We start from the raw sequence: 16,624 nt of genomic DNA on the forward strand, positions 1-16,624 counted from the left end.
TAATCCATGTCCTGAACAGAAATTTAGCAGGTATTTACCATTATTATTCGTTTTTTGCTTAAAATTTTTCCAAAGCATTTCTACACCTTCTGTCCAAAAAGAAACCGAAGTTTTGATAGAAAATAAAACACAGGCCAATAATAATTATTCAAATAATTTATTTCAATCAATATACTCTCCCTCAGCTTCGATACAGTGTTTGGCACAGTCAATTAATTCGTTAAATGATTTTTTTATAATCGGTGTTTGGGATACTGTTGAGGGTTGTGGTTACTGTCGTTTGAATATTTTCAATGGTCATAACACTTTCCTTTCATCAGCACAAATTCGGGGGAAGAGATAGAAGTCACAGGGTGCTAAATCAGGTGAATATTACAAGTGATCCAACACACAAACTTGGTTTTTGCTCAAAAACAGTCTCACAATGTTCGAACGATGAGATGGTGCATTATCGTGCAAAAGTGACCAGCTGCCTGCATCACGATATTCATGCCTTATGTGAAGAATTCTCACTAGCAATCGCTTCTAAACTTTGAGAAAAAAACTCACCACTGACTGTTTGGCCAGGCGGAATGAATTCTTTATGGATAATACCCTTGGAATCTACGATTCCAAGAGTATTATCTGAATTTGACTTCTGAATATGAATCTGAATTTGACTTTTCCAAGCGACTTTTTTTCGGATGCCCCTTTTCTGGTAGTCTCCACTCAGCACCCTGGTTGTTTCGGGCTCATACTATAAACACCACATTTTGTCACTAGTAATGATCGTTTCAAGGAAGTTTGAGTCCTTAAGAACAGTTTTAATGAGGTCCTTGCAGGGTTCAATTCAATACATTTTTTGGTCGGTCAACTTGCGGGGAATAAATCGCGAAGTCAATTTACGAAGGCCCAAACTCTCGGTCAAAACGTTGTGCACAGTTGATTTTGGAATCCCCAATTCATATTCAATCAATCTCATGGACGATGTTGGGTTTTCTTTTATGAAATTACACACTTTTTGTATGTTAACTTCGCTCAGTCCAGTTTTTGGATGGCCCGGCTTTTTGCCGTTCTCAAGCGTCTCACGACCACTTTGAAATCGCTTAAACCGCTCGTAAACTTGAATACAGGATAAGCATTCATCACCGTATGCTTTTTGAAGCATTTGATGCGTTTCACTAAAACTTTTACCAAGTTTAACACAAAAGTCAATCGCAGCTCTCTGTTTGAAACTCATCTTCCGACCGTTCATCAAAACACACTGTCACTCTTGGCACTATAACTCTGCTTCTAATGAAATAAATGTCATAAACGGTTGACACAACCCTAATGAAGGTTGCCGCTTTCGACAACAAAAAGATACAACAGGTGGCGCTACTAGTTTCTTCTATATTTTCGAAAAAGTTCAGTTTCTTTTTGGACAGAGGGTGTATAACCTGGTAATCATTTCCTACTCTGTTGTTTAGATCTCCAACAAGGACCAACTTTTCCTTTTTCATTGTATCTGCTGCCTTCTCTAATGCCTCAAAAAGTCCTTCATTTTTTCTTTGGTAGAACCGTCTCTGGGAACATAAGCACAAGCAAGTCTCATTGTCCAGTTCTCCATTCCGATATTTGCCCACACCACTCTACTTGATACCGTTTACCATTCAAGAAGATTATCATTATATTTAGTGTTGAATACTCCCTCTTTTCTCCTGATTGTTATTGCCTGAATACAACATTTTGTATTTGTTGCTTAGAAAGATCTCAACTGTATTTATCTTCTTTGTTTCAGTCACACTATATTAATTCAAAAACTCCTATTTCTTCTTTGGTAGAATCTTCTCTGGAAACATAAGCACAGACAAGTCTCATTGTCCAGTTCCCCATTCTGAAATTTGCCCACATCACTCTACTTGATACTCTCTGCCTTTCAAGAAGATTATCTTCATATTTAGTGTTGAATACTACAGCTACTCCCTCTTTTTCCTGATTGTTATTGCCCGAATGTAATATTTTGTATTTATTGCTCAGAAAAATCTTGCCAGTTTGTCTTTTTTGTTTCAGTCACCCCACTATGTCAATCTGGTACTTCCAATTCCTTAGCTTGCTCCATTTCTTTGCCATTCAGGCTTCTTATATTGATAGTACCAATCTTGAACTCTGGTGATGTGGTCTGTTTCAGGATTTATTCTAGTAGCTGACTTTTTTTGCTATTTGCCCTGGATCCCCGATGGGAACTACAGTGGCTTTGTTTAACTGGGTGACGCCCCATTCAGTATGAAATTCTGTCATGCTGTACCATCATTTTACATTGGGGCTCAAGCCAATTCCATTTCATTTTGTTTATTTCAGATTCCAGTTCTTTTATCTTATCATCATCTGCTAATGTTCTTACGCTGTATACAGCAATAAAAAAATTAGTTTTCTTATACTTGCTTTCATTTTTTTTTTTTTGTTTCAAAGTCACATCTCTGGTCTAATAGTTCTTTCTCTACCAAAGTTGTCTAATGAATGTAAGGCCCTGCAATTCTGGATGTGTGCTGGAAATCTATGCATTTATAAACAAATATTGAAACATTCAAAATCAACATAAAAACTCTCAATAAAATAAAACCCTTTAGTTACCACACATAACTACACTAGTGGGTTTTCTGTATTCTGATCAGCTCTGAAGCAAAGACAGGTAATGTCACATGACATGGCAATTGAGAAAAATCATTTGAAGAACAATGAAGTTGTGTTTTTACAATCAATATAAAGTAATTATATATTTTGGGTACTTCCAAGTTTCCAAGAAACCTGATATTTCCAAGTTTTAACATCCACTATTACCAGTTCAAATTTCATATATTCCATTACAGGGTAGGTACAAAATAAACCAATTACTGCAATTGGTAATTGGTTTATTAAGTGTGCTCTATGAGCATGGGTTCTGATGTCACCCAGCATTCTGACAGTGTTGAGAACAGTAGTGTCTATGACATTTTCAATATCTTTTTTCTGTGAAACTTTTTTTTCCCGATTCTAGTAGCAAGGCTTATACGTTGGTCAGACATAACGGGTAATTAGTTTACAGAATTAACAACGCGAAAGTTCTACAAACAGATAGAGGGGACAGCCATGGGTTCACCGCTTTCCCCACCCTTGGCCAATTTCTTTATGGAGACATTTGAAGAGAAAGCCTTAAACTCCGCCCCACAAAAACCCACTATTTGGCTTCGTTATGTGGATGATGTGTTTGCGATTTGGCCACATGGCTCAGACACACTCCATTCCTTCCTAACACACTTAAACAACCAACATCCCAGAGTCCAGTTCACCTTAGAAAAAGAGGAAAACAACACCCTCCCCTTCCTAGACACTTTAATCACCCGCCAGCTTAATGGATCTTTGGTTTTCTCTGTTCACAGAAAACCCACCCATACTGGCAGATACATTCACCAGCAGTCCCCCCCCCCTCACAACATGGGGTTATAAAAACACTATATAACAAGGCAAAAATAATCTGCTCAGATGACAAGGCCCTAACTACTGAACTAAACCACATCCTCAACACTTTCTTAGCCAATGGCTATAACCCCAAAAAAATCCAAAAAATACTAAAACCAGTAACCCACAACCCCCCTCCACAATAAAGATTACACCAAGTCTATCACCATCCCCTACATCCAGGGCACCTCTGAGAAAATAACCAATATCCTCAAAAAATATGACCTTACTTCCTGTTACAGACCATATAAAAAGTTGGCATCCCTTATCCGCTCTACCAAAGACCAACCACTTCCCCTAGACCTACCTGGTGTATATCAGGTCCCTTGCAGCTGCAAATTGTCCTACTTTGGCCAAACAGGCAGAACAACAAATATCAGGATTTCAGAACACCAAGACTACATCCGGTTTCACCAGTACAGCCGCTCTGGGCTGGCAGACCAATGCCTTAGATACCCACCATAAAATTCGTTGGAAGAAAACAAAAATAATTCATCGCAGCAAGTTTAAATACGAAAGATTATTCAAAGAATCTTCAGCAGCTCTAAAAAACGTTCCTAACCTCAACAAATTTGGGTGCATGAAACTACCCCAAATTTGGGAGACTTACATTATGAGAACTTCAGTCCAACTGCCAAGACTACCAAATTAGCCCGCAAGAGGGCACCATTAGGACTTTAGGAACAATATTAGTTTCTTGCTTTCTTCCTCATTTGCTTTGTGTTAGTGCCTGCGTGCACATACCATATCTTTATGTTCCTGAAGATGACAATGTGACGTTGCCGAAATATAGAAGTTATTCATTACCTTTAATTAATATACTTTATATGCGTTGTTAATTCCGTAAACTAATTACCAGTTTTTTTTCCTGAAAATAGACAGAGACAATAATTTTAGTTTTCTTTTCTTGATTACTAATTTGCTTATTAAATTTGTAAGCAGTTACAAAAGTTAGTTAAAGAGACTCTCACAGTGAATTTATTTAAGAGAATAACCTCCCAGACTAGAGTTAAAAGCTGAACCTGATATTTCCAATTCTAACATATAATTTTTTTAAGCAACATGATCCAGAACAAAATGATACATATCAAGTGAATTTGTAGCAAGCTATACCATCCTCATTCCAAAACCCAACAGAGATCAACACAAAATAGGCTGGAGATCTATTTTCCTGCATTATCAATAACAGTTGGAATGAAATACATAATTAAAAGCACACGGGTGTATGGAGTTCAAGGCTGAGCAGTAGAATTTAATCTATTTCTGCTATGTGATCTAATCCGTTTAGTTAATATGAAAAAGTAGTGGATGGCAGTGCAATCAGTAGACCTTACTCAAGTATTTAATAATGTCCAGCATCCCTTTCTGTTCCACATCCTCCAGGGAATTGGTGTAGGTAAAAAGCTGCTAGCTGTTATAAAAGGAGCCTATGCCAATTCAACTACCCACCTCCTAGTTAATCAGTTCCTGTCAGACCCAGTCAAGCAAGGTTGTCCTCTTAGTCCACTGCTCTTTGCATTGGTTCTTGAACCTTTCTTACAGGAAGTTGACAATACACAACATGCTAATGATGTAGTGGATAACACAACATGCTAATGATGTAGTGGGCACTTTGAAGGATAATGATTCCATATACCTCTTTTCTGGCATTTTGGAAAAATTCAGCAAGATGAGTAGATTAACTACTAATGCAGACAAGACAAAATAAAAAGTTTTTGGAAAGAGTGATCTTTTAGTAGTATTCAGTTTGGACTAACCCCTCATTATACTTGGAATTCCCTTCCCCACTTACTATTACCAGTTCAAGAACTTATATACAAGAACACTGAATCCTTAGAAGACTAGATAATAGGGCCACTTTTATTTTCTTCTAAAGCCATAGTACTCAAAAAAATAATCTTCCCTGTTCAGTTGTACATAATAAACATTACAGACATCACAGAAGCTGAAGAAAAGCAATTATATAGTAAGGCTGTGCAATTTTTTTTTTTTTGTTCAGCCAATGCCAAGAAGTTAAAAAGGAATTTCTTCAACTATCAAAGAAGCATGGAGGATTTAGGCTTCCTGTTCTTAAAATTCTGCTATTTAAACAATACAGCTTCAAAATTCCATAACATATTGCAGACCCTCTCCTGTACTACCTGGGTTTTCATTTTCCCCTGTTTGGAGTAAATGATTATAAAGGTCCAAAAGTTAAGATTGTTACTGAATACTACAACATTCCATGTTAACTCTAAGACTGCTACAACATTCTGAAAATGACTTTCTTTCCATTAAAAAAAAAAAAAAAAAAAAGTAAAATTTTGTATAAAGAAATCTTTAATCTCTTTTGCCGCAAACTCCCCCAGTTGGATACTAATAACAACACTTTGTTTCATAACTTATTATAGTTCCAAGATATCCTAACAGGAATCTTGCTTGGAGAATTGCATTTTGTCGCCCTCCAGTCAATACCATCAAATGCAGGTACATTGAAGATCCAATCTATAAACCCTCTTGCCTTGCATATTTGGAACAAATTATGTAACGTGTTGGGCATTCCATTACTTATAACAGAACAGGTTATTTTTTTGCAGTACCCAACAACTGTCAGCAATGGAATGAGAATTTTGATTTTTATAATTAATGAATTAAAATACCATTTATGGAAGGTTAGAAAGAAACATGGACTTAAAAACCAGCAATGCAACATTTAAATGCTTTATAACATTGTATTGTAGAAATTATATTGTTCAGTCAGACGATTTTTGTATTTAGAAAGAAGCATTCTAGGAGATACCAAATTTATAGCTAGATGGTGCCCATATTATGCAATATTCACCAGGGGGGAGATAAAACTATCTATTTTTGCTATGAGAGGTTTTTTAAATGGTTCCATCCTCTTAATTCAACATGGTCTTATGGTCAATTGCAGGGATGACTGAAGAGCAATCCCAGACACAGAAGGCCAACTCAAAGCAGTTTACTCAGATAACGCTAACCACTTGGGTATCAGTCATCTTTGCACTTTAGTTTCAATTGGTCCTTTGGTTGCTCATTTACATGAGATTGGTGAAAAAGGACAACTGATAGACTTGATGATATAAAAGCGGCAAGGCCTTTTCTCAATCACTCATACCATTTATCTATCTTTTCTTTCTCCTAATTCTATCTGGCTGTCTTGCCCCCCTACACTAACTACTCTAGGTCTATGATGAGCACCCATTTACTTATTCACTTCAATAAAGGTTAAAACCAACCTTAGTAGTGGCCCTTCCCATAATGCACAGCATTAAACATGTCTGTAAGGATATATGATTTGCATTATGGGATACTAAGGCAATTGATGCAAAGTCATTAGCCTCTATATACAAGTAGTCCATTCGTGAAGTTACTTCATATGCAAACTTTGTTTGCTTACACTTGGATAAAGGATGAAAACAAGAATATAATTTCTTAGCATCTTTAATTTACATGCTGATTTTCATTACACATCGCAAACATCTTAAATAATTTTACTACTTTTATCTGACTTTTGCAACAAACATGTTGATCGAAGCAACTTGTATATTCATATAAGAATGTACAAGATGCCTTAAAAAGTAGAGTAAAAAAAAAAAAATGAAAAGAATTACTAGTTTCATTTCTCCCTCTGCAGTTAAGAAATTAAAAGCAAGTGAGGAAATGAATTAAGAATTAACCACAGAGGCTGTGTCAAGGGCTGTTTTTGTTCCTGATGGTAACTGCATCAGACAGAAGAGCAAGGAATGATTAACATAAACAACTGGCCAAGTTGCTGGACTATTGATTTAAAAACAAAAAAACATCTGTGCAAAATATAAATGTCTAAATTATTGACATAAGAAACTGAGATGTGCATTATGCAAATGAACAAACTTCTGTAGAAAAGAAGTTCATGAAGATTTCTAAGGAATAGGGAAACAATATGGTTACTTATTTTGGCTGATGACGACCAAAAATAGTCGAAACGGACCGCACCCCGTCAACCCCCTTTTCCCCTTCCCTATATAAACAATCAACCCTTTCACCTTTTCTCCCACCCTATATAACATAATAATATATATGTTTATATATATATTACTGAAAAAAACCCGGGTTTTTCTAATTTTATTTTCTAATTTAATTCTCCCAAATTGCCTACCCCCCCTCCACACACTCAGTAGTTTTCGGACATCGCAGAAAGAAGAAAGGCCACAACACCCAGAAAAAGGCATGTGTAAATTTCTCTTCCTTATGCTACATATACTTTTTGGTAAATTTACATCTACAATGCCCTAAGAATCCATGAGTAAATAGCCAATGACATTTAAACAGCGGCACTCCTAAACTGAAGCAGGCAAAATAGCTGTAATTATAATAGTTTATTAAGAGGAGTAACATGGGAGTTTTCCCAGAAATAATATACATCATAAGGAAAATTTTTTTTTCAATTTTTTCTGCTAGCAAAGAACAAGTACCAGAATCTATTAAAAAAGCACTGATGAGCTAATATAATAACGTGTCTGGGATTCCCAAACCATACTGAAATCAAAGAAAATAAGACTGAGAATCCCATACAAGTGACCATCAAAATTAAACGGCTTTCATTTGATACAAAAATTGCACAACATTCTAGCATATTGGATGTGTATAAGACATAACAGATGGCATATAAAGAACTGTAGTGGTTTTATTTTGTGTACTGGATGACACAAACGTACAGCATGCAACTCAGAGTATAGTTACTGCATTCAAGAGGAATCTAACGTAAGAGTGGTCAGGAAAAACAACAGCACACCCAACATAGGTCTCAAGCCATTATTGGTACAGACGTGTAAAAAAAATAATAAGAATAATAATAATCTGCTTTGTAACATTTGTGTCAAGAATTTTTATAATCTTTTTTACATGCATACCAAAGGACATAATGACAGTCCAATGCACATTACATTAAACAAGTATTAAGGCTTAGGTGCTGGTTAATGCTCATAATTAGGTTTAATGACTAGTGGGGCACTCAGGATTTAATCTTGGGGGGGGGGGGGGGAGCTGAACGGATAAAAATATTTTTAATGCAAATTCAATAAAATTCATCATTAGGTGATTATAAAAATTTATTTAAAGAATAAAACCAGTTTTTTTTTTTTTTTTTTACAAAGCTCTTGAATTACTTCAGTCGTGGTTACATTAATCTCTGTGTGTATGTGTGTGTGTGTGTGTGTGTGTGTAGTAAAGCCAGTTTGTTCAATCGTGATTGTGTCATGGTAGATCTTAAATAGGTTTTTAAATGGCATAAGGTAGAAAATGATCTTACACTGACACGTTGTTACTGCAAGCATTGCAAATATTTTTAATAAGTTATAGATGTTAGGATATATCATTTTTGTCACACTTTGAAACCGCATCAATGGCATTTTTGCATGGAGCTATTGCAAACAGTTTTTCAAATTTTTTATACCACAACTCAAGCCCAGGCAAATGAAGTAGTGCTGAGTCTGCCCGAGCACTACTTCGTTCGCTTCATGTTCACAGCGGCCGTGATTCCTGAGAGCTATAAGGCATTCCCACCTTTATTAAAGATCTTTTCCAAACAATTCTTCTTACTCTCTCAAAGGAGGTTAACTTTCTAATTAGAGACTGTCCACGGAGTTCTTTAGAATACTGTTCTTAATTTCACATTTGCAAACAATCTTCTCTCTTCTAATGAATTTTATACACAAAAATAGAGTAATTTTACCTTACCGAACTTTTTCCTTGTCTTTCAGCACCACGTGTACGTCTGGTTACTTCTTGTCTATTGGCTGTCCATACGCCAATGTAGGGGTTAAGCTATCTTCATTATTTCTGCTGAAAACGGACTTAAATCATTGCGTTTCAGGAACAACTCGATGGGACTTCTCAGCGACGGCTTGATTCTGCTAGGACTGGAAATTTTTTACCTTCAGCTCTGCGTAGAATCCTTCTCCACTTTCAAGAAAGCCTGCTATCCGACATCTTATCTTAGTACAGACGCTTCATCCCCCCACCTTTATGCGAACTCCTGCTAACTTCCGAGCCACCAAACAGGAAAACGATACGACAAGAGACCTCCGATATGGCGCTCGTCCCCTTATATTCCTCCTTAGAGCACCCTCTTTTTCCTCAGTCCCCTTTGCACATGACCCATATCTTTTCAACCCCTGGGTTCATCCCTTGCTTTTTCCCGGCCCTGTTATGCTCTTGTATTCCCAGAATTCGCATCAATATACTTTCCGCTTAAGCAACTGCTGCCAGCGTTACGTTGTACACATGTAGTTTTATACCCTCCAAGAATTATTATTTAGTAACTATTTGATGACTCACAGTTAATTTTACACAGCTTAAGTGAGGCTTAAATTAAGTCAGATTATCCCTCTTATAAAACATACTCTAATAAAATCTTAATATGAATAAAACATTAAATATATCGTACATGAAATAAGGAATGCAAAGTTTATACATAAAGTGAAGAATTTTCACTTTTAATTTTATGTGCAGGTATTTCTCTTTTTTTGTAAGTTTAATATGTTGGATTCTGAATGAATGATTTCTTTGCAAGATTCCTTCATTCAGGATCTAACAAATGGATCCACACAACTTCTGTGGCTCCATCACAAAGAGCTTTGACTGGCACAACCAGGCAGTCATTTAAGAGCTTCTGTTAATTGCAGTGATGCACCCATCTATGTAAGTGCAAAATTTTTATCGAGACTTCCAAGTTCTTGCATAGGCCAATCTTCATTAAATACTAGTAGACGTTAAACACTAACAGTCAAAATTCTAGGGAAAAAAAAAATCAATGCAACTTTCCATATCTTAAGCTTCATTACGTCAGAATGTTTCACTTGAACAGATTTCCTTCTGTCTGAAAGAAAGCAGGAAGGAAAGAATTTGAAAGTAAAATTCCTGATAAGAAATTAGTAATTATCTTTGATAGTGTCGAACTATCATAGTATCCTGTGTTCCTTTGTCCCTATGCCATGAGTAAACAGTAAGTGAAATACAATTTGTATGTACAAGAGGAAATAAATTCATAAATGCACCTAGAGGAACTATAACTTCAGCACTAATTTAATATTTTTTTAAACCACAATGCTGAAATTAAGCTTCTGTTTTGGGGTTACTGTTTGTGGTGTTGCTTCTAGTAAGAACAACAATGGGAAAACACTAAGTAAAAATTGTTAATTCCAAGTTTCACATACTCCATGGCATACTTCATCAGGAATAAAATATTTTACTTTGAAGAAAAAGCCCCAGCCACAAATGGGACTGTCCTCAATTTGAGGACAGTCCCACAAATGATTGTATACTTCAGTCTGAGATTTCAAACAATGCAGTTTCAATAATGAGTCACATATATGAAATCTAAGCAGCACACAATGTGTCAAATTTAATGATAATTTATGCAAGGCAGTATGTTTTAAGAATCAGTATATAAATTTTTCAAATTAAAATATTTTATTCTTGGTGATGTATGCCACAGAGCACAGTAAACATACTGAATTAAATAATTTTTACTTACCATTTTCTCAACCTGGTTCATACTATACTGGAAGTAATATCATACCTGGTTCTTTTATTTGTTGTGAAAATCTGAAGGTGACTGTGTGTGTACTTTGACATAAGTCTAGCAATACTATGCTGCGACATTGCAATTATCTGGAAATAGTCAACTTTAGTATGGCAAAATCAGTGTGACCAAACAAATTATCTGTATAGCAAATGCCTTTTAAAACAGCACTAATAATATGAGATTTTCAGTAGCTTGTTATAGTGATGGTTTACCATAGTTTTTGAAGGTATATAAGTATCTTTTCTGAGAACAAAGCACCACAAAGACAGCTTATTCACATAATTTGGTGTAATCCATGTAATGTGGTAGATAATACATACTGTATTTTAAATTTGTCGGAAGATTTGTACTTAGAAAGTCTATAAACTTAAAAAAAAAAGTAACTCCAATTAGAAAAATTGTATTTAATTGTAATAACAATACATACATTACTAACAGAAAGTGGTGGAAGTGGATCCTTTTTCAGAATAGCTCTTTTATCCCATACAGTAGTCATATGATCAACAATTGCAGCTACCTGATTATTTTTTCGTGTACCTGTGTCCATTGCTATGCCTTCCTTTAATTTTTTACTTAGTTTCATGAGATTGGAATCAAATTCCTTAAATCTTGCCTGCTCTTTTGGAGTAGACCCTCCTCCTGCTTTTAGATGAGCATCCATTAACATAAGCTAGGTTGTTGAGAGAAAACAAAAAAACATATATTATTAAACTGAACAATTATTATAATTAATTTATATATATTATATTAGCATAGCTTTCTACCAGCACTTTTAAAAATTAGTTTAACAGCTATGTATAATATGTTCTGAAAGTGACTTTTCTAACTAATCTCTCCTGAATACACCAAAACAGGACATGTGATAAATAACTGATTAAGTGGGTGACAGATGACCTTCACAGCTTGGTGAAACACCACCGCCATGCATACTGCAAACCTGAAGTGAGTGTTGCTTTGTCTGTTACCCAGTAAATCCTCTAAGCTTCTATTTTTCCCTCCTTCTCCTGACAGAAATACTTCTGTAAGTACAGTGTTAAAGCAGGCTAAATGCTAATTAGTATATAGAAATGAAGCAATGGCAATGCATCAGAAGGTTACCAGCTAGACTGTTTGGTATCTGATTATAGTAGATTTTGAGGGATAGTGTTGAGGTAAAATAATAACCAGGAAATTAAGTGCTCTTTGTGGAGATATGAGTGCAAGTACTGTCTCCACACTTCATGTTTCCCACTCTTAAGTGTTAAAGGATACCACACACACACACCATGATGCTTCATGTCATGGTGTGTGTGTGTGTGTGTCATCCTTTCTTCAGATCTTCATACCAATAAAGGAGGACCTCAAGGAGCTATATTTTCACCTATCTTCTTCTTCTTATACAAATGACAATTGCTCAACAAATTATGCTAAACCATACTTACCACACAAAAAATGTGCCAACTCAAACCCCTCCCAATTTTTTTTTAATGATATATCCCAATAAATTAATAGGAGTTCCATAGAGTGAAAATGTTCCTTCCATAAGCAGTCTTTGCTGAGTCCTGTTTTACTCCAATAAATCTCCAGGATGAGTTCCTTCCAGCACTTAAGCCTTAACACGAGTATTATATCTGCTTATAGTGTCAGGGTAGGTTCCAGTAAATGGCATAAGAGTTCTGCCTCCAGTTGGTGACAATGATTACTCTATACTGCCCTGGGAAATGACTAAGTGTATGAATGTTCCATTCAGAAAAGATCATATGCTGAATTACAAAGTTACGAAGTCCCAATGTGCACATGCAATATGAAAAGGATATCAACAGTGCATGGAAAGTATTAAAACAACAGATCACTGATACAACTTTGGAATGTGTCCCTAAAATTTGAAGAATGAACAAGGTGGAAGTGAAATGGATGTGAAGTCTTAATAAGCAAGAAATTCTTAAGACAAAAAGATGATGTGAAGTAATACAATGCATAAGGATAATGTCAGTTATGAAAATTAGAGGGCAAAAGAGGTATAACTATTGTATGAAAAGTTCAGCATGAAAAGAAACTGGCTCTGCAAGCAAAAGACAGCCCAAAAGAATTATATTGTTATATTGCAAGAAAAGGCAAGAATGAATGTGAAAGAATAAATCTGAATGCAGATGGTAGTCGAAGGAGAGATTGTTCAACTAAAGAGCACCCATTTTGCTAAAGATCTCAACCTGGTAAAAGCAATATAGAGTTCAATGCTACCTCTACATCAGATGAAGAAACTCAATAAATTTAGTTTAATCCTTCATCCAAGTGTGAGCAAACAAGGAGATGTGTTTTGCATTATGGGAGATACTGAGATTGTTCAACTAAAGAGCACCCATTTTGCTAAAGATCTCAACCTGGTAAAAGCAATATAGAGTTCAATGCTACCTCTACATCAGATGAAGAAACTCAATAAATTTAGTTTAATCCTTCATCCAAGTGTGAGCAAACAAGGAGATGTGTTTTGCATTATGGGAGATACTGAGATAGGAGTGATGTTAGCTTGCTCCACCTTTGCAACGAGTTGCCCGGTGTTGTACCACCTTACCCCAGTCCTGAAGATACTTTCAGGCACAAACTTTGTTTGCTCACACTTGGATAAAGGATTAAACTAAATTTATTATAGTCTAACCAAGTGAAAAATAAACTTTCAACATCTATCTTATTTCAAGATTTAGAGAAAGAGAATTACTCTTTCTCTAAATCCAGAGTAATTTATTAAAAAGGTGGCACACCGTTTGGTGTTTGGCAACTCCTATAGGTAGAGATGACCTCGCTAATGCTTCTGCCAGGTATCTCCACTTGAGCCTGGGGCTCCCACCGAAGAGACCTCAATAAAGGTCGAAACTAGTGTGGGTAGTGGCCCTTCCCTTAATGCATAACATTAGACATATTTGCAAGGAGATGTGTTTTGCATTATGGGAGATACTGAGATAGGAGTGATGTTAGCTTGCTCCACCTTTGCAATGAGTTGTCCGGTGTTGTACCACCTTACCCCAGTCCTGAAGATACTTTCAGGCACAAACTTTGTTTGCTCACACTTGGATAAAGGATTAAACTAAATTTATTATGAAGAAACTCAAGTATATCAGGAGGAGGTACTAGAGCTGTTACATAACTGAATAAGAATTTAGTAATAGCAACTAATGGGATATCAGCATTGATGCTAAGAGTGTGCAGCTGAACTGGATGCACAATTGACTAGGCTGCATAATTTGAGTCTCAGAACAGGGAAAATTCCACAGGAGAGGAAAGAATGTATGACAATCCCATTGCACACGGGTGGTGGAAAAGATGATAAGCGATTGCCTATAGAAATGGACTACAGAGAATTTATACTTTGCAATGAACAGCAAGAATTTACTAAGGGAAGGTCATGTTTCAGTAACTTGCTCATATTTTATAATAATATTACAGGTTAGTTAGACAAAGACAATGGATACCCCATGTTACTTTGGTACCCTGCTAAAGCTTTTGACAGGATGAAGCATGGAAGGTGGTTACATAAGTTGGAGGATACAGGAATATATTGTAAACTATTAGTTTGGATAAGAGGATGGCTGAGCAACAGATTCAAAAAGTATATCGGGAAGGATTTAACAGTGGACATATAACTATTTGCTGGTGATGCAAAGATAGACAGCATTATCAGGAATGCAACTGGTATTTGCAGAATAATTTGAATAACTGGAATTGTGGGCAAGTGAAAATGGCTGGCATTTCAATGTCAATAAATTTAAAGTTATATAGTTTGGTGTAATGAGATATTCAATGGCATATTATATTGGGAGGGTCATGCTAGAAGAAACAGGCTAGAGATCTTGGAGTTTCAGCAGATAGGAAGTTGAGGTTCAGAGATCATATAGCAAATATTACAAATACAACTCAGAGGATAATTGCAATGCAGAAATAAACAGTGACATGTAAGAAGAAGGAAGATGATTCTTTTTATAAGTCCTCAATATGACCTCACCTAGACTACTGTATGGAATAGTCCAGGAGTGTGTTAAAGATCATATCGGGACTGTGGAATGTAGGCAAACAGGAAAAAAGAGAGGTAATGTGATAGACCTGCAAACTTCTGAAAGGTTCATACAAATGCCAGCACATGGAATTTTTCATTTTATGGAGGGTGAGGAGAGGATGAGTGGGCATTCATAGAAGTTTAGAATGAATGCAGTCAAGTGAGGGTTGAGAATTAGACTTTTCTCTCATAGATCATTGCATGTTTGGAATGGCTTATCTTTGGAGGTGGTGAGTGCAAATAGTGTGAATGAATTCAACAGAACATATGAGAGGTAATGTGAATGATATTTATCCTTCCTTGATTTTTCTTGTAATAATAGTAATATTAAGCTGGGTCTTATTACAAAATATTAAAGCACCAAAAAGGTATATTTTGTTGGATCTCAAATTAGGGAACTATTAAAAAGATAAAGAACTAAAAGAACAAACACAATTTACAGACAAAAATACTGTTGGTGATAGTAGTAGTAGGCAGTAGATGGCATTGTATATTGATGGTCGTGGTGGTAGTAGTAGTTGAAGGATTAAGTACAGAAGATGGTGAGTTGTATGAGGATGGTTTGAAAAGTTCTCAGCCTAAATGAATTTATAATTTCGAAATTATTTTTATTTTTCAACATAATCTCCCTTAAGACTAATATATTTATTCCAGAGATGCTCCAGCATCATCATCCCATCCCTGTAGTGGTTCTCAGTAAGATCTGCAAAATACCCCTCTACACCTGCAATCACCTCTTGATTCGAAGAAAAACGCTAATCAGTGAGAAAGAGTTTTAGTTTTGGGAAGAGATAGAAGTCAGAGTGAGCCAAATCTGGGGAATAGGGTGGATGTTCCAACAGTTCATAGTGCAGATCCCTTAATTTTCCCATTGCCAAAACACCTTTGTGGGCAGCTTCATTGTCCTGATGAAAGATGATTTTTTTTCTTCTGCAAACCATGTCTTTTCTCACAATTTTTTTCATCTAGTTTGGTTAAAAGATCAGAATAATATTCCTTGGTTATTGTTTTACCATTTTCAAGATAATTAATAAACAAAATGCCTTTAGTATCCCAAAACACCAATGCCATGACCTTTCCTGCTGATGGAACTGACTTTGTCTTCTTTGACACTGAACAACCAGCTTCTGACACTGAGAAAGATGTTGAAAGTTTATTTTCCACTTGGTTAGAGTATAATAAATTTAGTTTAATCCTTTATCCAAGTGTGAGCAAACAAAGTTTGCGCCTGAAAGTATCTTCAGGACTGGGTTAAGGTGGTACACACCAGGGCAACTCGTTGCAAAGGTGGAGCAAGCTACCAACACTCCTATCTCAGTATCTCCTATAATGCAAAACACATCTCCTTGCGGATATGTCTATTGTTATGCATTAAGGGAAGGGCCACTACCCAGACCGGTTTCGACCTTTATTGAGGTCTCTTCAGTGGGAGCCAGGCCCAAGTCGAGATATCAGGCAGAAGCAACGAGTTGCCCTGGTGTGTACCACCTTAACCCAGTCCTGAAGATACTTTCAGGCGCAAACTTTGTTTGCTCACACTTGGATAAAGGATTAAACTAAATTTATTATAC

General features: G+C 36.1%; 1 protein-coding gene across 1 annotated transcript in view; it reads right to left on the bottom strand.

Moving 5' to 3' along the window:
- Mical (Molecule interacting with CasL) overlaps positions 1-16,624 on the bottom strand; it is a 538,428-nt gene that overhangs the window by 221,066 nt on the left and 300,738 nt on the right. Inside the window, exon 16 of the mRNA XM_090406620.1 lies at positions 11,454-11,696. Coding sequence (XP_090262746.1) covers positions 11,454-11,696 — 243 coding nt within the window. The remainder of the gene's footprint in view (positions 1-11,453; positions 11,697-16,624) is intronic.

This window comes from Typopeltis vanoorti, chromosome 16 (genome assembly GCF_054136105.1).
Source record: "Typopeltis vanoorti isolate ZY-2024b chromosome 16, IOZ_Tvanoo_1.0, whole genome shotgun sequence".
Taxonomy (NCBI): Eukaryota; Metazoa; Arthropoda; class Arachnida; order Uropygi; family Thelyphonidae; genus Typopeltis; species Typopeltis vanoorti.